Raw genomic sequence first — 23,627 nt, forward strand, 5'->3', positions numbered from 1 at the left:
AAGCTAGATAGGAGACCAACGGTGAACATCCCGAACTGCAAGCGGACTACAAGGTCTCTCTCTACCCACCAGATGCAGCAACCTCATAATTAACTATCTTCATCAATTTCAGCGCAGGAGCCCAGAATAAGAAATAATGGGTATTGGTAAGAACAGCCAACCTTCTCAGGAGGAACCACGTTTTTTCTGCCACCAACGCTGTTAAATGCTGCAAAACAATTTTGGAATACACTTTTGAACTAATGACAACCTAATCAAATAATAATTAGAACGGTCAGGTCATTAGTCCTTTTGAATATGGTTTCAACCTTGTCCCTTTTCAAGACAATCTAAAGCAGTCACTCTGCTTAACCCAACAAATAAAGGTACGGCTTGTTATGCCCTCCACCACACATGGTGTTTTACCATTACAGTGCAAAAATTCCGAAGACCAATAGCGCTGATTAAGTTCAAAGAAAGAAGAGAACCCCTCTTGTACTGAAAAGTTGCATAAATCCGACCATAGGTGTCTGCTATATAATCTTCGAGCGACATGAGCTTATGAAAATGTCTATACGAATTGGTAACATTGAGGCCTCATATATCTTCAGGTACCACACAGTCCAATGAAACAACATTCCCAGAGAAACCATGGTTTACCATCTACCAAAAATTATTTATATTGCCAGATTGATTAACTTAATTTCTTGAAAGTTCAGGAAGTAATTATGTATTTCACCCTAACTGAATTACCATATTGAAGTTTTATTGAATTATATTCCAAATTAGTTTGCTGGTCACTCGCTGGTCTTGATATTCACTTTGCCTTTCTAAATTGACACTTCTTAGAGAGGCACGCACTATCAAAGTAGCCCAACCTTTAACTGGTAGGCCTGCCCTACTTATTACGTAAATTAACTCTAACCTTTAATGGCGGTTCTAGCAAGACAGCATTATTTATAAAAGTAGGATACAAAAAAAATGTAGCCTGAAAAGGAATAATCATCTATTTGCACTTACAGTCCCTTCCCTTTATTCCGCTGTAACATTCTACCTATTTGCATTCATATAAAAAAAATAGAAAGTATAAATATACATACATTGAAAATAATTATTTTGATTGTTTCAACAAATGTTACCATTCCAATTCATGCGCAGAAAAGTGTTCTGATCTGATGGTGCATCTAGGATTTGTAATTTCGTGCATATACAAACTTCAAATAGTATGCAAAAATTAGTGGCCAAATGTTCTGGAAAATCAAGGAAGAGCTTGATTGTATCTATTTTATTCTTATAGAGAACTTACCAATCCAACTTCCAAACCAACTTCTCAAGCATCTACCTAGCAAAGCTATTAAAAGGAATGCACCATTCAAAGATCTCACCAACATCTACAACAACTTTATCCTCCAACCTGCCACCCTCATCGTCAACGGCCTCTACTAACCAGCATTCATCAACCAAACCATTACCACCTGGTCTTCCCTCACCGCCCGACCACCTCAGCCATCATGTCTTCCATCCACTCCGGGACGCCCTCCGACCCCTGCCCCCACCACCTCCACAACCTTGCAGAGAACCCAATCAACACACAACTCACCAGCATCCTCAACATCTCCATCTCCACGGCAACCTTCCCGGACAGATGGAAACACGCAGACATCAGACCCCCTCCTGAAGAAAGCCTACGCCGACCCCAGCGATCTCAAATTATCAGCCGATCTTCCTGCTCCCCTACCCGGTCAAAGTACTCAAGAAAGCCATCAACTAGCATCTCACCGAGTTCCTGGAACAAAACTACCTACTGGATGAATCCCAATCCAGATTCTGTGCCAACCAAAGCACTGAGACCGCACTGATTGCCGCCACAGACTACATCCGAGCACTTCTCTACCATAGAGAAACTGTGGCACTGATCCTCCTCGACCTGTCCGCTGCATTTAACACCGTCTCCCACAACACCCTCATCAACAGACTCTACAACGTAGGCATACAGCAAGACGCCCTCAAGTGGATCGTCTCCTTCCTTACAGGGCGGATACAGGGCATACGACTGCCTCCCTTCATTTCCGCACCAAAGGACATCATATGCGGTGTACCACAAGGAACATCCCTCAGCCCCACCCTGCTCAACATCTAGAAGAAGCCCCTTGTAGACTTCATCTGATCCCATGGACTCAACATAATCTCCAATGCAGATGACACTCAACTGATCCTCTCTCTAACCAAGGACTCTTCCAACGCCAAAACCAACTTCAGCAACGCCATGAACAACATAGGCAAATGGATGAAAAACATCTGCCTCCAACTCAACTCTGAAAAAACTGAAGTTCTGATGTTCGGGAAAAACACCTCTGCTTGGGACCACAGCTGATGGCTTGCAGGACTCAGACCTACACCCACAGCCAACTAATTATGAAACGACAAATTAACGCAGTTGCCTCCCCCTGCTTCCGCATGCTCCTGAGAATCTTTAAATGGATCCCAACTGACACCAGAAAGACAGTTATGCAGGTCCTCATCACCAGCTGCCTTGACTATGGCAACGCCCTCGAGGCCGGCATCTCCAACCAGCTACTCAGAAAACGTCAAACCATACAAACTGCTGCAGCCAAACTCATCCTGAACCTCCCCAAATGTATTCAAATTGCCCCCCACCGGAGAGAACTCCACTAGCTGCCAATCCAGAATAGATGCCAGTTCAAGATCCTCATGCACACCTACAAAGCCCTCTGTTACCTAGGACCTGCCTACATCAACCACTGACTGAACTTCCACCATCCCGCTAGACGCCTACACTCCTCTTCACTCGCCTTCACACACTCTACCCGCATCCGCATTGGTGGCCGCTCCTTCACTGCCAAGACCTGGAATGACCTTCCCCTCCAGCTACGTAAAGCCCTCTCTATGGCAGAAAGAGACACCAGACCTGGCTCTTTGACGGAGACACAGCCCCCAGATACCCCTAAGGGTGACAGTGTTGTGCTTTGCAAATGCTGATTGAATGTTTGACTGTTCAAATTCCCAGGGAAACTTAAAAAAACGGTTCACAAAGACAACAGACCTAGGTATGTACCTTCTGCATGTTTAAGATTTATCACTTTAAGAAGGAGTGATATCTAGAGCTAAGGAGGAGTTACAAATTAATTCCTCTTCTATATATTTGGCTGAACTCTGAGGGATTGGAAATCCAACCCCATCCCTGACCTCTTATGACTGATGGGCCCGACCCCCCTCCCCCCGAGAGCTGCTAATCTAGTCCTATTCGCAAATGTTTGAGATAGCACAAACCACTCATCCTTGCCGTTTGGGAAGAATGACTAAGATTGAGGGATGCTTCCATATGAATGGTGTGGCTATGGTGGAGTCATGGGAATGAGTATACCTTCAGGATGGAGTCACCCAACTCAGTACACAAACGTACACAACTTATACTAACTACTTTCAAATAGCGTAGGCAGTAGGACCCAACAATCAGCTTCTATTTGCTTGTCTCAAAAAGAGCAAAGTAGGGGGAAACTAACACACTGCTGCGGACCCTATTTTAATGAACGGAATCGGAGCTGCCACTAAAAGTGCTCTACCACACTCCTAGTCAAGATCAATAAAAGTGCCAATTTTTTTTAAAGGTGGTATTAGGGACCAGAGTTATTAGACCAATGTCACTCCTGGCCTCCAGTGTAAAGAACTTGGAGAGAGTGTTGTTGATACAATTGAAAACCTGGGCCGAGGAAAATGCTATCTCTTCTGAGATTCTATATGGCTTCCGACATGGTGTCGCGTGTCGGGACAATCAAACAAAGCCTAAACCTAGATCTGATAATGGTAAAACATAGCAGAGTTAAACAGGGCTCACTTCACCTAACATTTAAGGATCGGAGCTGCACTTTTGATAGCGTACATGCTCTAGGGTCTGGGCAATTATGCAGGGAATGCGGGTAGAGGAAACCATGGTCCGCCTACTGAACCAGCTGCATGCAGACATATCTGCCAAGTATGTTTTTAGCCCAATGGCAAATGTACTCATTAGATTAAAATGAAAAGAGGCGTTCGCCAAGGATGTGGATTGGCTCTGTTCCGATTAATATTATATGTAAATGATCTGGAGAACTATTAGCTAATGGTAAGGACATGCCGAACATTCGTAGGTGCCCGGTACTGGTGTTGCTATATGCAGATGATGCAGTCCTGCTTGCCAGCACTGCAAATGGGCTTCAGATTTTATTGGCTTACTTTACTGCTTTAATGAAACTGATTGATTTGGAGGCAAATTACTTAATGATTTGAGGGCCAAAATAGACCAACAGCCCTTGCTTGCCACATTATTTCTGGAAGACAGGTGGGGCGTGTCCAGACTTACTTATTTGGGAATAGCAATAAACACAGCTCTTATTTGGGGCATTTATACACGGTTAGGCACCAAGACTTTTCTAGGGCAAAGCAGCCCACTGTAGGTCTGCAGCCATATTAGGACCGAATAGGGAAATGTTAACAATGTGTAATAAATAGTAAGTGCCTTTCAGCAGCAATATATGGGACAGGTTTGTGGAGGTATTCAAATTTTAGTAGTTTACTGCAGGTGGAAAACACATTTCTTAGCAGACTTTTGGCTGTGGCGCAAACTGTTCCATTTAGGTTTGCCACAATGAAGTTGGGCAGCTGTATATGAAGAATACCATAAAACTCTTACCTTTGCTGCTAAGGGTCTCAGGCTGGACTAAACCTAAGGCGAATTTGGCCATATTAACATTGCAAGATGGTTTACATTTGGATGAGGGAGAAGGTATCCTGGGCCTTTTGTAAATAAATAAAACCTATTGCTCACTGGATGTCTCCGAATATTTCTATAACCCAGACTCTATTAGTAGATCGACTAAAGACAATTGTCAAGCAGCTGTTCTGGAAGCACTGCGATAATGTTGGATCTAAACAAGAAATGTCAAAAATAGTTTCATTGGCCAGTCGTGTTTAGCAGAGGGTACTTTCCTAATCAGGGACCTGTCTGCGCGTGCGAAGAGAAGTCAGATACAACCATTAGACAACGTAGCTGAGAGCTTTCTAGCCGTGGCTCAGGTGCAGAAGAAGTTTAACAATCATTGGCAAAGTCAACAGGTTTCGCCCATGTGAAATCTTCTGCCTTTGGCATGTTTTTTTACGTGTTGCACAGCAGTGCAAGATGTATGGCTTAAAGTAAAAAAAAGCACTGATGCAGCCAGCATTTACCAGGTTATAGCACTGTTTTTCTTGACATGTTCCACAGCAACCTGAGCTACTGTGCAATATGCAAAAAAAAAATGTAAAAAACAGTGTACGGGGGCTGGAGAAGCCAAGCAACACCAGAGAGGAGAGTGGGGCCCGGGAGCGATTTAAACAACGGCGAGCGAGAGGGGCAGAGGGCTTAACATTTGCCCTAATGCCACTTTGCCAAGTTTCCACTATATAAATTAGGAGAGAGTCAAGCAACACAAAGGAGGAGGGTGGGAGTGATCAAAACAATGGCGAGTGCGAAGTGGCCTGCGTGTTAAAAGGTGGCGGGCAGGAGCGTGAGAATGGCAACCGAGAGGGTGGCGTGGTGGGTGAAGGTGAAAATGGATGGCAAGAAGTGAGGTGTTAATGGACAACGGGAGCATGGGAGTGAAAACGGACAGCGGGGTATGGGACAGACCGTACAGTGCCATGCTCTCTAACAGATAAGAGTGCTTGGCCAAAACAAAACAAAAAACTACAGTATTTTCAGGAGAGAGCTTCAAGTGGAAGAACACTGGCCGCAAACAGGAAGCTGTGCTGGGTCCGTGCTCCACGCATGGACAGAAGCCCAAAGGAGGCTGCAGGAGTAAGTGAGCAGCTAGCAGAAGGCATGACCAGCATGAAGCAAGGAACAGAGAATGAAGTGGACTAAAACCAATGGTAATGAGTGGTAAGTAATGGGTGGATTCTAAACCCGTTTTCAAACTTTTTTTTTTTTTTTTAATAGCTTTCGCTGACCGTGCTGCGGGCAAAACCTAAAAAGATCACTCTCACAAATCTAGCACAATCTGTTAATGCTGCACCCGTTTTCCTTCGAGGTAGATGTTCCGCAATTTCCAATGATTACCCAGAAAAATGCATCTCGTGCCCTCAAAATAATCCAGGCAGCCTTCCTCAAAATCCTTGGAGTAACATTTTAATATGGTGAGCCATGGCAATCACTGGGGAAAGCGTTTTTTAAAAATGTCATGTGGTTAAAAGAATTGCTACAACCAGCTGCCCACTCTCAGGACAGCAGTGCAATGGGCATGTATCTCTGTAACTCTGTCATCCAGATCACAAGCGCCCCAAGTGTGTGAAGAGTAGAGAGCTAAAGGTGGGAAGGAACGGACAAAACTGAAGACAGAAGCTGTAGTACACATTTACATCCATGGCGTAAATTATTATTCTCTTCATTAACTGAAGTCCTTGGGCAGACGCAGTGACACATCAAACTTACCAGCAGCCACCCTCACTTCTAACGAGGCCTCTGTTCTCACACATTACAACCAGTAAACGTTACTCATGCACGACCTTAATCTGCAAGGACTGTTCCATCTTTTCACAGGGACTTTTACAATACAGCTCGTGGCGAGCTCTGCCTGTTTTTGTGTGCTCCCTCGCGCTTGGCAGAGTCCTCACGCTTACAATACCAGACTTCACAATACTCTTACACAAGCAAGATTCCCTGGCAGGCGCGCGCGCACTCCAGGCCAATGCTCTTTCACTTCAGTCCGCTGCGGCGAAGTGCATTTCAAGTGTTCAAATTCCAAAAATCATTGCAGCGAGTCAGCAGCCGGCTCCCTTCAGAAGAAGCGCGCGTGCGTGTTCCGGGCACGTGCAAGTATTTCAGGAGTCTGGTCACCGGCAGCCAATTTTACCTTTGCGCAGATTCTTTTAAAGCCCTTGGATAAAAGGACGAGCCTAGACGGGTGTCTGACGCCATGCTGAACTCTCGGATAGTAGAACATTGGCATGTTGTGGGTTCCATTAAAGACAATGGAGTGCTCCGGGCTTCTAATGAGGTCCAACATTCCAAAGTTTGCCTTTGTTCACAGCTGTAGCAGTTAAAGGCCTCACCAGCCTGAGGAGATTCCAACCCACTCGGGCTCCGTGGGGCTTTTGTATTACTATTTAGAACATTCTGCCCTCTAGGAGCGTAATGTTCTAATAGCTTTAGAGTCCTCCGTAGGGGTTATACCAGCCATTAAAGGCCCTCGCTCTTTAATGCTGGAGTGGGCCTTTAATGGACTGTATAGCCCGCTACAGTGGGCTATAAGGCTATAGTGGACAGGGATGAACAACCCACATTTACCCATGCATGGTATGAGAACACATCCTGGCAGCAGACTAAACTACACAAGGTCATTCATCCGCGACTACTGACAATGTCCCCAGCCTGTAGCTTTTCGGCAAACAGCTGTTTACTTTCTGGCACTGTATTGTTTATGAGCAGGGATGTTAAACATAAGAATAAGGGGCGTGGCACACAAATAATGCACTCACTGAAGACCAGAAACACTTAATCAATGACCACTCCCACTTAAAATACAGTGGACGTTCTTCCACCGCAATACATGGACGGGATTGTGGTTTAGAAATATACACTTGGATTCACAATTCTAGCTAAATGGCTACTTTGAAATACTGAGCATCTCCTTTGCTAGTGATGTACAAGGGATGAAGCAGGGAGGACCATAAAATGTCGTGAAACAGCGTTCAGGGAGGCTCTTACCAAAGTGCCCAGCCTGAATTAAAGGTTGTAAACAAGCAGCCTCTCTTGGCCGATGTTACTAAGGGAGGGGCCTAACCGAAGCGGACAAACGTGCTACTGACTGACAAATTCATAAGGAACTATGTGTAATCTCCTTATAGACAATTTACAGTTTATATAACTATCCACTTGTTTACATTGTAGAGAAGTTAATAATTGGCTTTGCTTCATTTGGAATGTTTATAAAATAAGCCAGTGTTGGCTCCTCCAGTAAGGCGGAGGAGCAGCGCCCCCCTGTTCAAAAGGAAAAATAAAATAATAATAACGGATCATCATCATTTTATTTTCCCTATAGGAATCAGTGGTGGGGCGGGGCGGGGCTGGCCAGAGCAGGGGAGGAGTGGTGTGCATTCCCTAAGAGCGCAAGATCTGTTTGGCCGTCCCTCTAGGGCCGACCAAACAGTTCATGCGCACTTTGCATGTTCCTACCAGGCTGCATTACACAGCCTGGTCAGGAACATGCACAGGCTCCCTGTTCCAGTTTGAGCGCTGATCCTCGGCGCTCAGACCAATCACAACGCCGCAACAGCGTTGTGATTGGGTCAGGGGAGCCTGTCGTCTGTGAAGAAGATTGCTACGTGATGTTTTTTCATTAGCGGATGGACCCCTGAAAAGCAGCAAAGATGGAAGAACAAACTCTTGGCAACATTGATTGCATTCAATGGAAACAACAACTCAGTCAAGGATCAGCACCAGTTGGAGGATCGATATATCTGGAGCAAGAGAATTGAGCAGTTAACTAGAAACATTACAGGATGCCTGGTCCTGAGCCCTGCAATGTTAGTTTTCATTCAGTTTAGACAAATGTAGCGGAGACCCATCCAGTGAAAGAAAATGAGCCGGGTACTTCAACACTGTGTGGCAATAGAAAAAAACTGCAGAAGTCTACTGCAGATCTGTGCATCATTTAGGTGCACTTGCTCAGAATGAGGCGATGGAAGCCACGTCAGCACAAGATCACAGAAGAGACTACTAATCCTTGTGGAACAACATACGAGATGTTTAAGGACTGAAATAAATATTCAGCTGCCACCTGTCTGTATGCTTTCCCCATAAAGACCTGAACCACAAAAGTGATTCTAGTCGATGGAGAATTTCTATTGTGGCTCTGTGTGTCACGAGTGACAGACCGGTTGTAAAGAATCAGTGCACAGATGAGGCCCTGGTGCTAGGCCTCTTTCCTGGATTCATAAAGGTTTGTGTCAGTACCCTGCGAGAGTGGGGTTATGTTTCACAGGGGTAGATATTTGCAAAAGTACCCCAATTTCCAGAACCCTTATGTGGCAAGAAAGGTCGGAGACTAGTCTGAGGTTTGCCAGTATATCTGGGGGCAGACCGGTTTCTGGTTAGTAGAGCGGCCATCATGGCATGCTTGAGATCACGAGTCACAGGGGGAGCGGTATTAAGCCTTGAAACGAGTGGCGTCACCACAGCCTTCTTTTACAGGAGCTTCCACTGCAGATGACTGTGGGTGTAGCAGGAAGATTCCGGCGATTCAATATTTTAATTAAGTGACTTCTCAACTGATGCAAACCTAAAGGATCCCTGAAGGCGACTTTAACAAGGGCCGGCTCCATGTACTTAGCGATGCTGTTATTTTGAAAGATCCTGCACAGGATGTATTCAGTTCATGAAATGCTAGAAAGATTTTTACAGTGGTCTGCTTCAGCTGCACATCGCATGTAGTAGGTCTGCTCTAAAAGAATGGCTGATCTGTAGTCACTATCCCTATTGAGGAACAACAGTTGTGTATGACCTACCCTGCCACGTCAGGATGCCAAGCTCTTGGAGAACCACTTTTTTTATTAAGAATTTCTGAGATTTACCTATCTATCTGTCTCTAGAGGGTTGCTACCACCTCAACGTGAGGTGTGGACTGGTATATAAAAGGAAGACCTCTGCTAGTGTGCAGAGCTCACCAATGCAGCCCGCAGAAGTGAACACGGTCAAGAAGGCTGCTTTCTGGTATAGGCACGGTTAAATTAACTGCAAATAAAAATTTGCAATGAATTCCCTCCTCTCTCGTTGTTTGTGTGATTGAAGGAGCAGAGTTAAACCCACGTAATGACCAATCGAATGTATTAGGATTGAAGCTAAATGGACTAGGGCATTTTTCTGATCTTTCCGTCATTTTTCTGCATTTTAAAATAGGACGATAGTGCCACTTGAACTGTCCACAGCCTCTAGCAAGCTTAGGGAAAGGAGCTGATTGACACCTGCCCAAAGTTATTCAATTGCATTTAACAATCTTCCATATCAAGTTTAATGCCATATTCTCATTTTCGTGGCTCGTAATGCAGTGTAAGAAATTGGGGCGGGGGAGGGCAATCATAAGGTGGGTTCGAACCCCCTTATTCTTTATTTCTCATGTTTTTCCCATAAATCAACTCTTTGTTGATCCAGCGACAATATGTAAAGATCGATAATTTACTTTTGTTATATTACTTCTAAATTAAATATTTGTCACTCATTTTTTATTTGACTATTTTATGTATAAACAGAGCATCTCTGAAATTTAAAAAACATACTGCTACAGGTAATAAGCATGGATATTGTTGTTTAAGGAAAACAATTTGAATTATAATTGCGTGGTACACAATAGTGCATTGCCCGCATGCAATTGCATGCCTATCTGCCTCTATTTTACTTCACAAAATAACACGTTTTACACCATAACCTATCTGAATAAAGATTACATTCTAGTCACAGTGATAAACTACAAGCAGCATTACAAATACAAATGGGGTTATTTGCTTACATCCCACCTTCCTGCCAGCCCTGCAACTCAACGCAATACTTACATGTGGGGACTGAGTTCATAGAAATTTCGGTTCCTGTATTCCTCCACTTTCTCCGGTGTATACACGGTGAGGGATCGGTACGGATTTACGGATATAACGACACCGCCGATGTAAGTCTGCAACAAAAAAAATTAACGCGTTTCAGCTTGTGCTTATCAATCCTCAACATACTTTTGCAACAGAAAATAGCTGCTAGCAGTTCTGAGGCACACTCACAATAATAGTTTCTCCTCTAATTGAACCATGTATCTACAGTCATAACTTCACGTGTGCTACACAGTAAAAGGCTGGTGAGCTGGAGAGTCAGAAACGTGCTCCCTTATTGTTGTGGTGAACTTGTGCCAGTTACGCACGCTAGAATCACAGAGAAGTGTGCAAGTGGGGCAGAAGAATGTGCTTATACACATCCTATGATGTTTGTGGTTTAGACTGGACAACGGACTGGTGATCATAGCCCACTGGTCAAGGCGTAGGTAATAGATCATTGGAAATAGCTCTAGTGCTCTATTTGTCATTAGTTGGGTGTGAACAGCTAGATTTCAATAATCTTACAGAAAGAGGTGGGACCATTTTTCAACTGGGTGCAACAAGTGAGTTTTCTACTTTAACACATTGCACTGAGAGTGATGATCAGGTCAGAAAAGTCTCAGGGAAACTTCAATCCTCAGAGGAGTCTTCACAAGGTGAGATTGCCTGGGACTGCAGCAGTTTAGCATTTACTGCCAGAACAGCGATCTAGTTAAGAGGAAGGCAAGATGTGCAATGCACTGGGCCTTGCGAGAGATTCCGCAGGCCACCGGCAGCCAGTGCAGCAGTTCTACCAGTGCAGCAGTTCTAAGTTAAGCTTTATGTGATTTCAAGAGCATAGATTAAGTATGAATCTTGCAGAACAATCTTGAAGTCTGAGCAGGTGGTGTGGTGGGTCACCAATGTAGCGCCCGTTAGTCCAAGCACGAAAGCACAGGGGCAATGGTAACTCCACCAATGCGGGACTCAGAGGAAATGGAATATCTAGCTGCGTTTTACACTGTCAAAGGAGTATTTCACAACTAGTTCAGTATCCAAGACTCTACAGACGCTGCAAGGTGGGGGTGGGGCAACTCAATGAGTCAATATGGGGTTGTGGTTACTACAAACAGGATTATTTTGAGGGTAGATCTTAGTGCTTTAGTGGCAAGGAATATGATGAAGTTGATCAGTGTGACTGGGATTCCATTTCTCTTTTATCTTGTAATTTATGACTATTATCAGTAATATCGACCTCCATGGTTGATAGAAATTAACTTTCAATCATAAATCTCAATATAAAAAAACTATTTTTGAACAGTGATGCATGTTATTTCGCTCATTACTAAGTGCTTCCAACATTGGATAATGGAAATCCAGTGAGGGGAATTAATGTTATTTGTTAAGGATCAAACAATGTCACCAAGCGAGCTCAGGATTCAATCACCAAAACACATACCGCGGGAAGAGGCTTCCCGGTCTCCCAGAAACAGGCGACCTGGTCTGAAGAGACTTCACCAAAATGCTGGTGCCTTTGGAAGAATGGACTGGTTTAACGAGAAGGCATGATTGTAGAGGTATTCCATCTTTCTGCTCAGCTTTGGCTGTTAACTAACCATTGACAGGTTGGACTATTTAATAACCATTCGGCAGTGCTTTATGTAACAATGTTTAGTAAGATGTATTTCTTAAATTAGGCTTAAAGAGGAGTACGGCTGAGGAAGAACTACTATTAAGTCAATGAACATGCCTGGACTTTCATATAACTCCAATTAGAACATTGGAATGTTGAAAGCTCCATTGAAAACAATGGAGTGCTCCGGGTTTATAATGGCTGGTATGAGCCCGGAGCTCCAACATTCCAATGCTTCTTTGTTAACAAAGGCATCAGAGAGCCTGGGGGGATTTCAATCCCCTCGCGCTCCCTGAAGCCTTTGTTTAATTTGTTAGAACATTCTGCCCTCTAGTGGCAGAATGTTCTAGTAGCCTTATTGCCCCTCATAGCAGGGCTATACCGGCTATTAAAGTCCCGCTGCCTTGTTAAAGTCCCTCGCCTTCGGCTCGGGCCTTTGATGCTGCAGCGGGCCTTAGCCGGTATAGCCCGCTATGGTGGGCTATAGTCAACACCTGCCAGTGGAAAGGTTCTGATATATATGTTAAGAGTTGGGTTTGTTTCTAAATCGGTCCTTTTATAGATACAATTATCACTCTTTGGTCCTCAAGAGGATTACAAAAAGAGTAGAAGCTGTTCCACTTGCAGAGACAACTTAGCAGTAAACTCTGAAGGATACATATTCCAGGATCTGCTCCAGGGTTTTCCCACCCAGAAAATAAATGGTTCAACACTTTCTCTGGCACCACACAATCTTCCAATCATGGCTTTTTTTTTTTTTTTAAATATTCTTTTTTTTATTGAGTACTGCATATAAGTCACAGATGTAGATAGTAAGTTATAAGCTTTTTGGAAGCACTATAAAAGAGAAATTTGGTATATATCTTGTCTACATGTTGTACCAAGCATACATAAGGTAGTAGGACTTTACAGAAAGTTCAACATTTCTTGCATCATAAGAGTACAAACTGTAAATTCAAACAGCTAGTAACCACTCTAATAAATGACATCCAGTGCTGTACCCATTTCACCCCCCACCCAACATACCCCTCCCTAAACATTACCCCAACGAAACAAGTAACATAAGTGCCGCTATCTAGACAAAACAGCTCGCTGATGTACCTGTGTCCGGTGTGTGTCAGGTCTAAGAACCCCAACAAGGGGCGTGTACCGAGGGGGGTGGGGGGAGGGAAGAGGGAAAGGGGAGGGAACCAGGAGGGGAATCCGAGGAAGGAGAAAATTAAAAAAAAAGGGGAGGGGGGAGGAATAACAAACCTAGCCAGGGATATGGGAGTGAAAGGGAGGCACCCAGGTAGAGCATGAACAGACAGGAGCCTGCCAGTACCTAACCAATTGCACCACTCTCCTGCAGGCCGTATTGCAATACCACGGGGTCAACTCCCTCCATCGCCTTGAATTGTTCTACTAGGTGTGACCAGTCCAGCGAAAGCAGTCGCTTCCGCAATCCCCTGTATTCTTCTCGGTATAAAGCCTCCCGTTCAGCTATCGCCCATCTGCCCACTTCTTCGCGCCAAACGACCACCCGTGGCGCTGGGGTAGACTTCCAGCGTTTTGTTATCATACCTTTTGCCAATATCAGAGCCAACCCTGCAAATCTGCGTAGCAACTTTGCTTTCTGAGTGAGGGGGAGTAAACCCAAGAGGCAAGCCCATGATGTGCGCTCCGTCAACACCTCCAGCTCCCGGATAACCTCCGACCAAAACCCCCGCAACTGTGGACAATACCATATCATATGTAGGAAATCAGCTTCAGGCACCTTGCATCGCGGACATACCGCGGACGCCGTGGGGAACATCTTTCGTATCGTTGCTGGGGCAAGATATGCGTTATGTAGGATAAATAACTGGATCGTTCTTAAGCGGCAATTCAGAGAGACTCGCCAGGGATGCTCCAGCATTTGTGCCCATTCCCTATCTTCTAAGTCCCGCCCCAAAATCAAGTCCCACTTCTGCCTAAGCTGTATCAGTGGAACATGTAAATGCTCCCTCAAGCCTCGGTAAAGCCAGCGGACCAAGTATCGGCCATGTCCCATAATGTGTAATGATCTCAGCAATTGGAAAGTTGGGGGTTCTGCTCGATTCGTGTACCAATAAGTTCTAATGAAACGCACTACAGCAGCATGCGTAAGAAACAAGGTGTCAGGCACCGAATTGGCGCGCACAAACTCATCATGTGGCATCAATTGGCCCTCGTAAAAGAAATCCCCAACTGTCTCCATCCCCTCCAGAGTCCATCCCTGTATTTGAATTATTGATAATACGTATATATTATCGTATCAAGCAATTTAAAAATCCAAGCTGGCAGGACCACCGGTAAATACACGAAATAGTAAAGGAGGCAGGGTAACGACCATTTTCGACGCCGCCAATCAGCCCGCCACCGTCAAAGGCAACAAAGTCCAAAAGGCAATCTGGGAGCGCAGCGAATTAATGGCGCGAACTACATTACCCTCTATGGTATCCGCGTTTGATCTATAGATATTTATCCCCAGGTATTTAAAAGTGACAGGCTCCACTCGGAAATGCATTGGACCAAATTTCCCTCCAGGTCAGTAATGTCCCGGATCGTTTCCCTCCATGACCCTGCCAGGGACACCAATGCAACCCCACGTACAGTCACTTTGAAGGCCTCCTATTCGATAGCCCTGGACGAGGCAGAAGCCTCATTCTCCACAAAAAATGTATCAATAGCTGTAGTCCATGCCACACGATAGACCTGGTCTTCCAGTTGTAGTTGCTGCATCCTCCACATTGGAATAGGAGCCGGGGAAGGGCCCCAGGACAGCCGCAATTCAATATGATTGTGTCCGATATGGTCTTGCCCAAAAACTCAGTGTGTAATACAGAGGAGCGCTCCGGAGAACAAAGAAAATGATCCAGACTTGTGTGGAACTTATGGGGGTAGGAATAAAAGGAATACTCCCGCATGTTCACATGCATTGCACTCCAAATGTCTAACAAACCCCAACCCTGCGCCCAGCGAGTTACGGTTATCGCCTGTGCCCTCGCCGCCGTGTTAAATAAGGGAGGATGGGAACGATCCAGGCCAATATCGAATACTGCATTTAAGTCACCACCCAGCAGCCACGGGACCAGCCAGCAAGTGCTCGGGATACCCGTGTAAAGAATGCCTCTTGGTCTGTATTTGGTGCATAGAGAGACCTCAGCACAACCTGTCTGCCATCTAATGTTCCTAAGAAAAGAACATACCGACCCTGATCATCAACTCTGCATTCAGTAAGAGGGAAGGGGATGCCGTCCCGTACCCAAATGGCCGCCCCCCGGGAGAAGGCCGAAGAGGCCGTTGCAAAAACTTGACCACGCCATCATTGCTGCAGCTTCAGCAGGGATCAAATGTGTCTCCTGAAAACAAATTATGTGGGCCTTACAGCGATGCAATTGTGCAGCTATTCTATGACGTTTGGCCATGGAACCCATACCTCGCACATGCCACGAAACCAAGGTATAACAATTAACAGCAGGCATCATCAAATAAAGTAAGGACCCCCCCGGATCCCAGCCCCGCCCACCCAATACCACCCGCACCCCCGACCCACTGACCATGTGGCATTGTTACAAAAAATTCAACAAAATCCCAATACTGGGTCCAACGCCCAAACATCGTTCAACCAAACCACGCAAACAAAATTAACATACTTAACATATAACCAATGCTTCCGCCTTTGGGGGGGAAGGTCGCTAACATCAGTAACAGACGCTTAAAAGCAGTAAGGCACACGTAAGAGCACCCAAAACGTGGGCCAGGCCGGGAACTGACTAATCCGTTCCCACCTGTCGCAACGGTACACATGTTCTATGTTGCTCTGCCCAACTGGCAAAGGCGCGTGTAGTGTACTATAGCTCTTCAATCCGGACAGGAAAACAGCAAAGGCTAAACACATCCCACAGGTCTTATGACAAGAAACTAAGAGTCCGCCGAGGCTAAAGGATCCTTGCTGAGTCGCGAGGTCGCAGAAGGAAACAGTGCCATGCTACCATCAGATTCAGTGTCTGTGTTCAATCCTTCAGACGGGCTCAAGCTGATATCTGGGCAAGAGGCGCGAAAGGTGGAGGCAGTGTGGAGAGCCCTTTGCCTGCCCTCCAGTACCTGCCTACGGCTCAAGGAGTCGGAGATCAAACTTTGTGTGAGAAGACCCCTCTTACGCCTCCGTGGAGGGCGCTGTGATTTGGGTAGTGAGGAGTCCATGCGTCTCATAGGCTGTACATCAGGGAACGTCTTGTCTAGCCACTCCCACGCACTGTCAGGGGTATCAAAAAAGAGGGAACGCTGCTCATATAGGATTTTCAGCTTTGCAGGGAACAATAAAGCAAATGACAGGCCCGCTGCTCGAGCCCGTGCCTTCACCTCCATGAAGAAAAATCTTCTGCGTTGGACTGCTAAGGTGTAATCCGGAAATATTGAAATCTTGGCGTTAGCAATCTGTAGAGGGCTATTATCTCTTGCCGCCTGCAGTAGATGGTCCCGATCCCTGTAATTTAAAATCCTGGCCAGGATGGGACACGGGTTAGCTCCTGGTATTGGATGACGTGTAGGAACCAGATGCGTCCTCTTGACTGTGAAATGTGTGGATAGCCCGGTGGGGGCCACAGCCGTCTTCAACCAATTTTCAATATATTCCGTAGGCGTAGATCCTTCCGTCTCCTCCGGCAGACCCACTATTCGGAGGTTGTTCTGGCGCGCCCGGCCTTCTGCATCATCCGCCTGCGCCTGGAGGGAATCAATCTGCTGACGCATATGGTGTAATTGCTCTTCATGTGCCTGTACCTGGGGTGCCATGGTGTCTACCCTCTGGTCAGTCTTTCGAACCCTCTCAGTCAATTTCTTATGATCATCTTTTAGCAAGTTGAGATCCACCGAGATTATGCCCAGCTGCGCTTCCAATACTGAACGGGAATCTCGAATCTCTCGCAGAATCAGGTCTAGCTTGTCCCCCGACGTGCCGGTTTCCACATCCCCCTCCGCCTGACAGGACATGGCCGAAGAGTGACCTGATGCCGGAGAGAGAGATCCTGCTCCACCGGACCGCGGTGTCGTCCTTGGTCTACCCTTTCCCATAGCCGTCGGCGTGGTGAGGCCGGATTACAAGCACCCAGCAGCAACTGGATATCAACGTCTATCCCTCAGCCAGCGATATGGTGCACCAGGCAACCCGCAACCACCACTAGTCAGCAGCTCGAAGCAGTAGTAAGGAAGCCACTCAGATCAAACCCAGGGGCTACCCAGGCACCTAGGCAGGCTATGGCAGATGCTATCCTGCGGAATAGTGAGCCCCCCAGCGCATCAGTCCAAAAATAGAGGAAAGGGCCCCAAATCAGGTGCTCATGCAGTGCCCTTATCGCCAAAGCCAAGCAGCGCAATCAGGCCTGTGCGCTTCCAGGTATCCTCAGTGTCCATACCTCAGTGGAAGGCCCCAACCATCGGTGCATGCCAGTCCCAAGTCACCCCGGTGCATATCTCCTCACCAGGGACCGCCGGACCATTCAGGGCAGGGCACGAGCGCAGTAATGCAAAACAACAGGGCTCCAGGAGGTACAGAATCGCCACCTTTCCGGAACTTCCAGCCCAGGAGGTAGGGGAGGGGAGGGGAGGGGCCCACACCAAGCAACTCGTTATAGTCTGCCCCCCCCCGCAGCCTCACCAATAATCCAGGATCCACAACATCCGGGGAACACAGCTGGGGTCCGCCGATGATCTGCCAACGTCCCGAGATGCAACGCTGCCCCGCGACCAGCCGAGTCCTCTTCGGGCGAGTTTCTACATATAGCGGCCACAGCAGCACCAATTTACCAGTGCTGCACCCTTCGCCTCTGACTGCCGCAGGGACCCGCCGCTCCCCAGCACTCTCGGGCAACATTCCACTCAGGGGGAAACCAGCGGGTATGACGGAGTCCGGTCCCAGAACCGGGGTCTCTCGTGGGCGCTGCAGCCGGGATTCAACTCCCATAGCCCCACCAGGCCACAAGAAAGCTTGTGGCTCCCGGCCCTCAGCAGGCCTCGGAAAGGCCAGAAATCACCACCGTCGGTAGGACCGGTCCCATGCCATTCACGAGGGCGAGGCGAGACACGCCCCCTCGGCTGGCCACGCCCCCCCACCAGGAAAACATACAAATAGAGCGCGCCAAACGCCCTGGGCCGCACTTGTGATTGGCTCCTGAGGCGAAAAGCCGGGAGCAGGGGACAAATTGATTTTTAAACATTGTGTGTGATACTGTGTTTTTAATCCTGTACCTGGGCTTCCACAAACAGCGCTCCTCGCTGCAACGACCCCCTCATTCCGACGCCATTCACGAGGGCGAGGCGAGACACGCCCCCTCGGCTGGCCACGCCCCCCCGCCAGGAAAACATACAAATAGAGCGCGCCAAACGCCCTGGGCCGCACTTGTGATTGGCTCCTGAGGCGAAAAGCCGGGAGCAGGGGACAAATTGATTTTTAAACATTGTGTGAGATACTGTGTTTTTAATCCTGTACCTGGGCTTCCACAAACAGCGCTCCTCGCTGCAACGACCCCCTCATTCCGACGCCATTCACGAGGGCGAGGCGAGACACGCCCCCTCGGCTGGCCACGCCCCCCGCCAGGAAAACATACAAATAGAGCGCGCCAAACGCCCTGGGCCGCACTTGTGATTGGCTCCTGAGGCGAAAAGCCGGGAGCAGGGGACAAATTGATTTTTAAACATTGTGTGTGATACTGTGTTTTTAATCCTGTACCTGGGCTTCCACAAACAGCGCTCCTCGCTGCAACGACCCCCTCATTCCGACGCCATTCACGAGGGCGAGGCGAGACACGCCCCCCCGGCTGGCCACGCCCCCCCCCGCCAGGAAAACATACAAATAGAGCGCGCCAAACGCCCTGGGCCGCACTTGTGATTGGCTCCTGAGGCGAAAAGCCGGGAGCAGGGGACAAATTGATTTTTAAACATTGTGTGTGATACTGTGTTTTTAATCCTGTACCTGGGCTTCCACAAACAGCGCTCCTCGCTGCAACGACCCCCTCATTCCGACGCCATTCACGAGGGCGAGGCGAGACACGCCCCCTCGGCTGGCCACACCCCCTCCAAACCTCCCGGTCAGCGGCATAAAGCATGTGTCTTGGTCGGACGCGCAGCGGACGAGCGCAGCGGGCGCGACGGTGGCGCGCCGAAGGCGCGCCTAAGGCAAGCCCGTCTGCGCCCGTCCGCGGCCGGCCGGGGCTAGGGGCACGACTCCATGCCAAAACTACATCCTTTTCGTCCAAGGATCTAATTGCTCTACGAGGCCATTGGCCACTCCCGGATCCCATCCGCAGACGGATCACCTCTCTCGGCCTGGCCTCCTCTCCCCCCACAGCCCCTAATCCCCCATTACCTGCTCCCCTGTCACCCTGCCCCCTTCCCCCTGACCTCCTCCCCCGCTCGCCAGCTCTGTCCGTCTTTTTACTCAACACCAGGTCAGCGGTCAAGCACCACCATGAGCTGTTCGTCTTACTCGACTCCGAGAAACCTGACCTACTGCTCTTGACCGAAACTTGGTATTGCGACACTTCCCTCCCCGTTCTCCTGGCCACCCTACCCCCCTCCTATGTGGCCCTGCGAGCCGACCGGCCGGCAGGCAAGGCAGGCGGTGGTGTCGCCCTGATTGCTCGGTCCGAGTTGAATTTCCAATCACTTCCCTCCCCCCCCATTCCCCCTGCTGACTTCCTGGTAGTCCGCTCTCTTTCATTTTCTCCCCCCATTACCTGCCTATTAATGTACCGGCCTCCCCAGCCCTCGCCCGCTTTCTTGCCGGCCTTTCAAGACCTGTTAGCCAACTTGGTGGTCAACTACGCTTCGGTCTTGGTGCTAGGGGACTTCAATTACTGGCCCTCTGACCCACACGAGTGCTCAGCCTCAAAAGAGTTTACAGACTACCTCTCATCCCTTAATTTCGTGTCGCACATATCCGTTTCCACCCACTCCCATGGGCACACTCTGGACCAGGTCTGGTCCCTCAACCTCCCCGTGGCCTCGGCCACCGCCTCGCCGTGCCCCTGGTCCGACCATGCCCTCATCTCCTTTTCTATTCCCCGTAACACGACGCCTAAAACTCCGCATGCCAAAAACATCTGGGCACGGAACTGGAATAGACTGGATTACCCCTCTTTGACCTCCATGCTCCGTGACTCTACCCCTACTCTTGTTGGCTTACCATCTTCCTCTCAAGCCAAGGCCATCAACACCTGGCTGGCTGAAGGCTGCGATTCTGTGGCGCCCCTACGCCGCATCTCCATCCGCCGACCAAAGGACTGCAATAGATGGTTCAATGACCACCTAAAAGATTTCAAATTGAGCGCTCGACGGGCAGAGAGGCAATGGAGGAAAAACTACAATCCCTTATTAAAAACCCACTTCCTTTCAGCACTGGACAAATACAAAACAGCAATCCTGGCTGCTAAGACCGCCTACTTTTCGTCAAAAATTACCTCTGCCGAAAATAAACCCAGGGAAATCTTCAGGATAGTGAATGACCTGGCATTCTCAGATCGAACCTCGCCCAATATCCCTCCCTCCCAACCACTCTGCGATCAGCTTAATACTTATTTTTTAGACAAAATAGCAACTATCAAACTCAATATCCCTCCACCTTCTTCTGCCTTCGTCGATCCCTCCCCCCCCTCCCCTCCCCTGCCTGCTTACCTCCATCCCCCTCCTTACTCAGGATTCTTTTATGGAGATACTCCCTAAAGTGAAGTCGGGGTCTCCCGCGGACGTCTGCCCAGCACGTGTCCTGCAGCAAATCTACTCCAGCTGCCCTGACCCCCCCATTGCCTTCCTCAACAGCTCCCTGGCACAGGGCATAGTGCCCACTGCGCTCAAGGCAGCTACCATAGTGCCCATCCTAAAAAAACCTGGCGCTGACTCCTCTATCTCGGCCAACTATCGCCCCATCTCCCTGCTACCCTTTTTGGGCAAGGTGCTGGAACGCCATGTTACCGCGGTGCTTTGCGCCCATGTTGAGGCAAATGGGGGACTGGCATCCCGCCAAGCCGGGTTCCGTCCCAGGCATTCGACCGAGTCAGTTGTGGTCTCAGTCTTGGACAAACTCAGAAAAGGTATGGATGGAAACAAACACCAGGCACTGGTCCTCCTTGATCTCTCCGCCGCCTTTGACACGGTGGACCACACCATCTTACTAACCCGTGTCAAGGCGGCCGGCATCGGGGGATCAGCCTTGATCTGGCTCTCCTCCTTTCTGAGGGAACGCACTCAGGCGGTCCGGCTAGGCGACTTCACGGCCACTCCTCTCCCTGTCACCTGTGGTGTCCCCCAGGGATCCTCTCTCTCCCCCTTACTTTTCAACCTTTATATCTTTCCTCTTATCTTTGCACTACAGCAGCTGGAGGTCACCGTCTATAATTACGCGGATGACCTCCAGCTCATCTTTGATCTGTCCCTATCTCCTCTCTCGGTTTCTAATTTCCAGTCAACTATGACATTCATCAGGGACTGGATGAACCACAACCACCTTAAGCTGAACCCGGATAAAACCGAGCTGGTTCTCACTGGTGGTTCGTCCAGTCCCTGGAACTCTCTCTTCTGGCCCCCTCCCTCGGCACTGCACCGACCCCCTCCACTACGGTCAAAACACTTGGTGTCAAAATAAATAGCCAACTCACCCTCCGTTCACAAATCAGCTCTGTGGTGTCCTCCTGCTTCCTCTCTCTTCGCACTATCCGCACTGTCTCCCGCTTCTTTTCCCCCCAGGCACTTAAGACCATTATGCCCGCACTCGTGATATCGAAACTGGACTACGCAAACGCTCTTTACCACGGTATCCCCGCATACAGTTTGCGTAGACTCCAGACTGTCCAGAACCAAGCAGCCCGGCTGGTGTACGGTCTTCCTCGGTATCACCACTCCACCCCTCTTCTTAGGGAGCTTCACTGGCTCCCCATAAAGGAACGGGCCCTATTTAAGATCGGCTGCATGGTCTTCCAGGCCCGCCAGGGCACTGCCCCCGCCTTCATCTCCTCACTAATCAAGTCTTATGTACCATTAAGAGAACTCCGGTCTTCCTCCAAGTCCCTCCTTCAGATCCCTCGTTTCTCTCGCAAAAAGTGGGGCGGGGCCAATTTCTCCACCCTGGCTCCAACCTTTTGGAACTCGCTCCCTGATCACCTCCGCTCTGCCACTCAGTATCTCCCCTTTCGCAGAGATCTGAAAACGTTCCTCTTCAGCCAGGCTTTCCTTACTTAAACTCCCTCAAAATTCCCTTCACCTCTCCCTGGTCTTTCCCCCCTCAGTTGCCAATCCCCCTAGCGCCAAGAAACCGCAAGGTGTACGCTGCGCTCTAGAAGTATTTTAAATTAAAAAATTAAATTAAATTAGAAATTAGGTGTCCGGAAAACGCCGTTGTGGCTGCCCTGCCTGCTGGACGTGTCAGCCGCTCCCTGTCCCCCGTCCGACAAGGTGGGGAGAGACTGATACTTGCTCGGATGTGGAGCCCAGGCCCGGAGCTCGTCGCTTAAGCGACCACCATCTTGGGCTGCAGACCACGCCCCCCCCCTTCCAATCATGGCTTTTAATAATTTTCTACACACATTTCAGAGCAGCATGAGGCACACTGAGATGACACTTCTTTTCTACAAGTACACAGTGTGTCATGATTAAGAAGGCGAGGCGCAAGGTGATCCCAGGTCGCGCTATGAAGGTCCAGGAGGGAGATATAGCCACTTGATTGTCACTCCATCAGAAGTGACAACTTGGGAGTCAATTTATCACAGGACCTTTTTATTAGGCACTACATTTAGGAGTGCCATTATTACGCAGAAAGGTTTCAGATTGCTTCCGACTGATTTTTATCATTTGTATACATTTAAAGAGTTGATAGACAATCTGCACAGCTGTCTTATTTTCCAATGAAAAAGGCATACTTTGTTTTACCTATAACTTTGGCCCAGGGTAATGCTTTCATATAGGTTCTTGTTTGAGGGATTTACTTTTTTGTTCCATCTTGAAATTCGCAATTTGAGCCACATTGGTGAGTTGTTCATTGTGAAAAACACCATAACAGACATGGGGAGGTACGAGGACTTTAGAGTGGTATAGATATGAACACTGTTGCATGGAAAAAAATTATGAACAAAAGTACAAAATGCATTTCAAATATGTACGTTTGAAATTTTTCATACAATAGCAAGCACATGGCCACCATTTTGTATTCAGAAAAAGAGCACTATTTTGCTGAATTCCCAAATTCAATTTTTGTAAATATCTTAAACGGCCAGAGTAAAAATAATAATCCACAAAAAAAGCACTGCTGTAAGCAAATTTAAAAGCAATTGGGAGTGTGAGATTAAAGCACAGTACAGAAATTTGCAAGCTTGAATTTGCGAGTGTGTGGGAATTAGGCAAGGATATGGGGCAATCTGCAATGTGCCTGGGACTCGAA

At 48.0% G+C, this 23,627-nt stretch overlaps 1 protein-coding gene across 4 annotated transcripts in view; it reads right to left on the bottom strand.

Annotated features, from left to right (window-relative positions):
* Positions 1–23,627, bottom strand: part of MYO1B (myosin IB) — a 715,692-nt gene that overhangs the window by 584,686 nt on the left and 107,379 nt on the right. For all 4 annotated transcript variants that reach the window (XM_085648784.1, XM_085648782.1, XM_085648783.1 and 1 more), the window contains exon 3: positions 10,561–10,676. In XM_085648784.1, coding sequence (XP_085504910.1) covers positions 10,561–10,676 — 116 coding nt within the window. The remainder of the gene's footprint in view (positions 1–10,560; positions 10,677–23,627) is intronic.

This window comes from Triturus cristatus, chromosome 3_2 (assembly GCF_964204655.1).
Source record: "Triturus cristatus chromosome 3_2, aTriCri1.1, whole genome shotgun sequence".
NCBI lineage: Eukaryota > Metazoa > Chordata > Amphibia > Caudata > Salamandridae > Triturus > Triturus cristatus.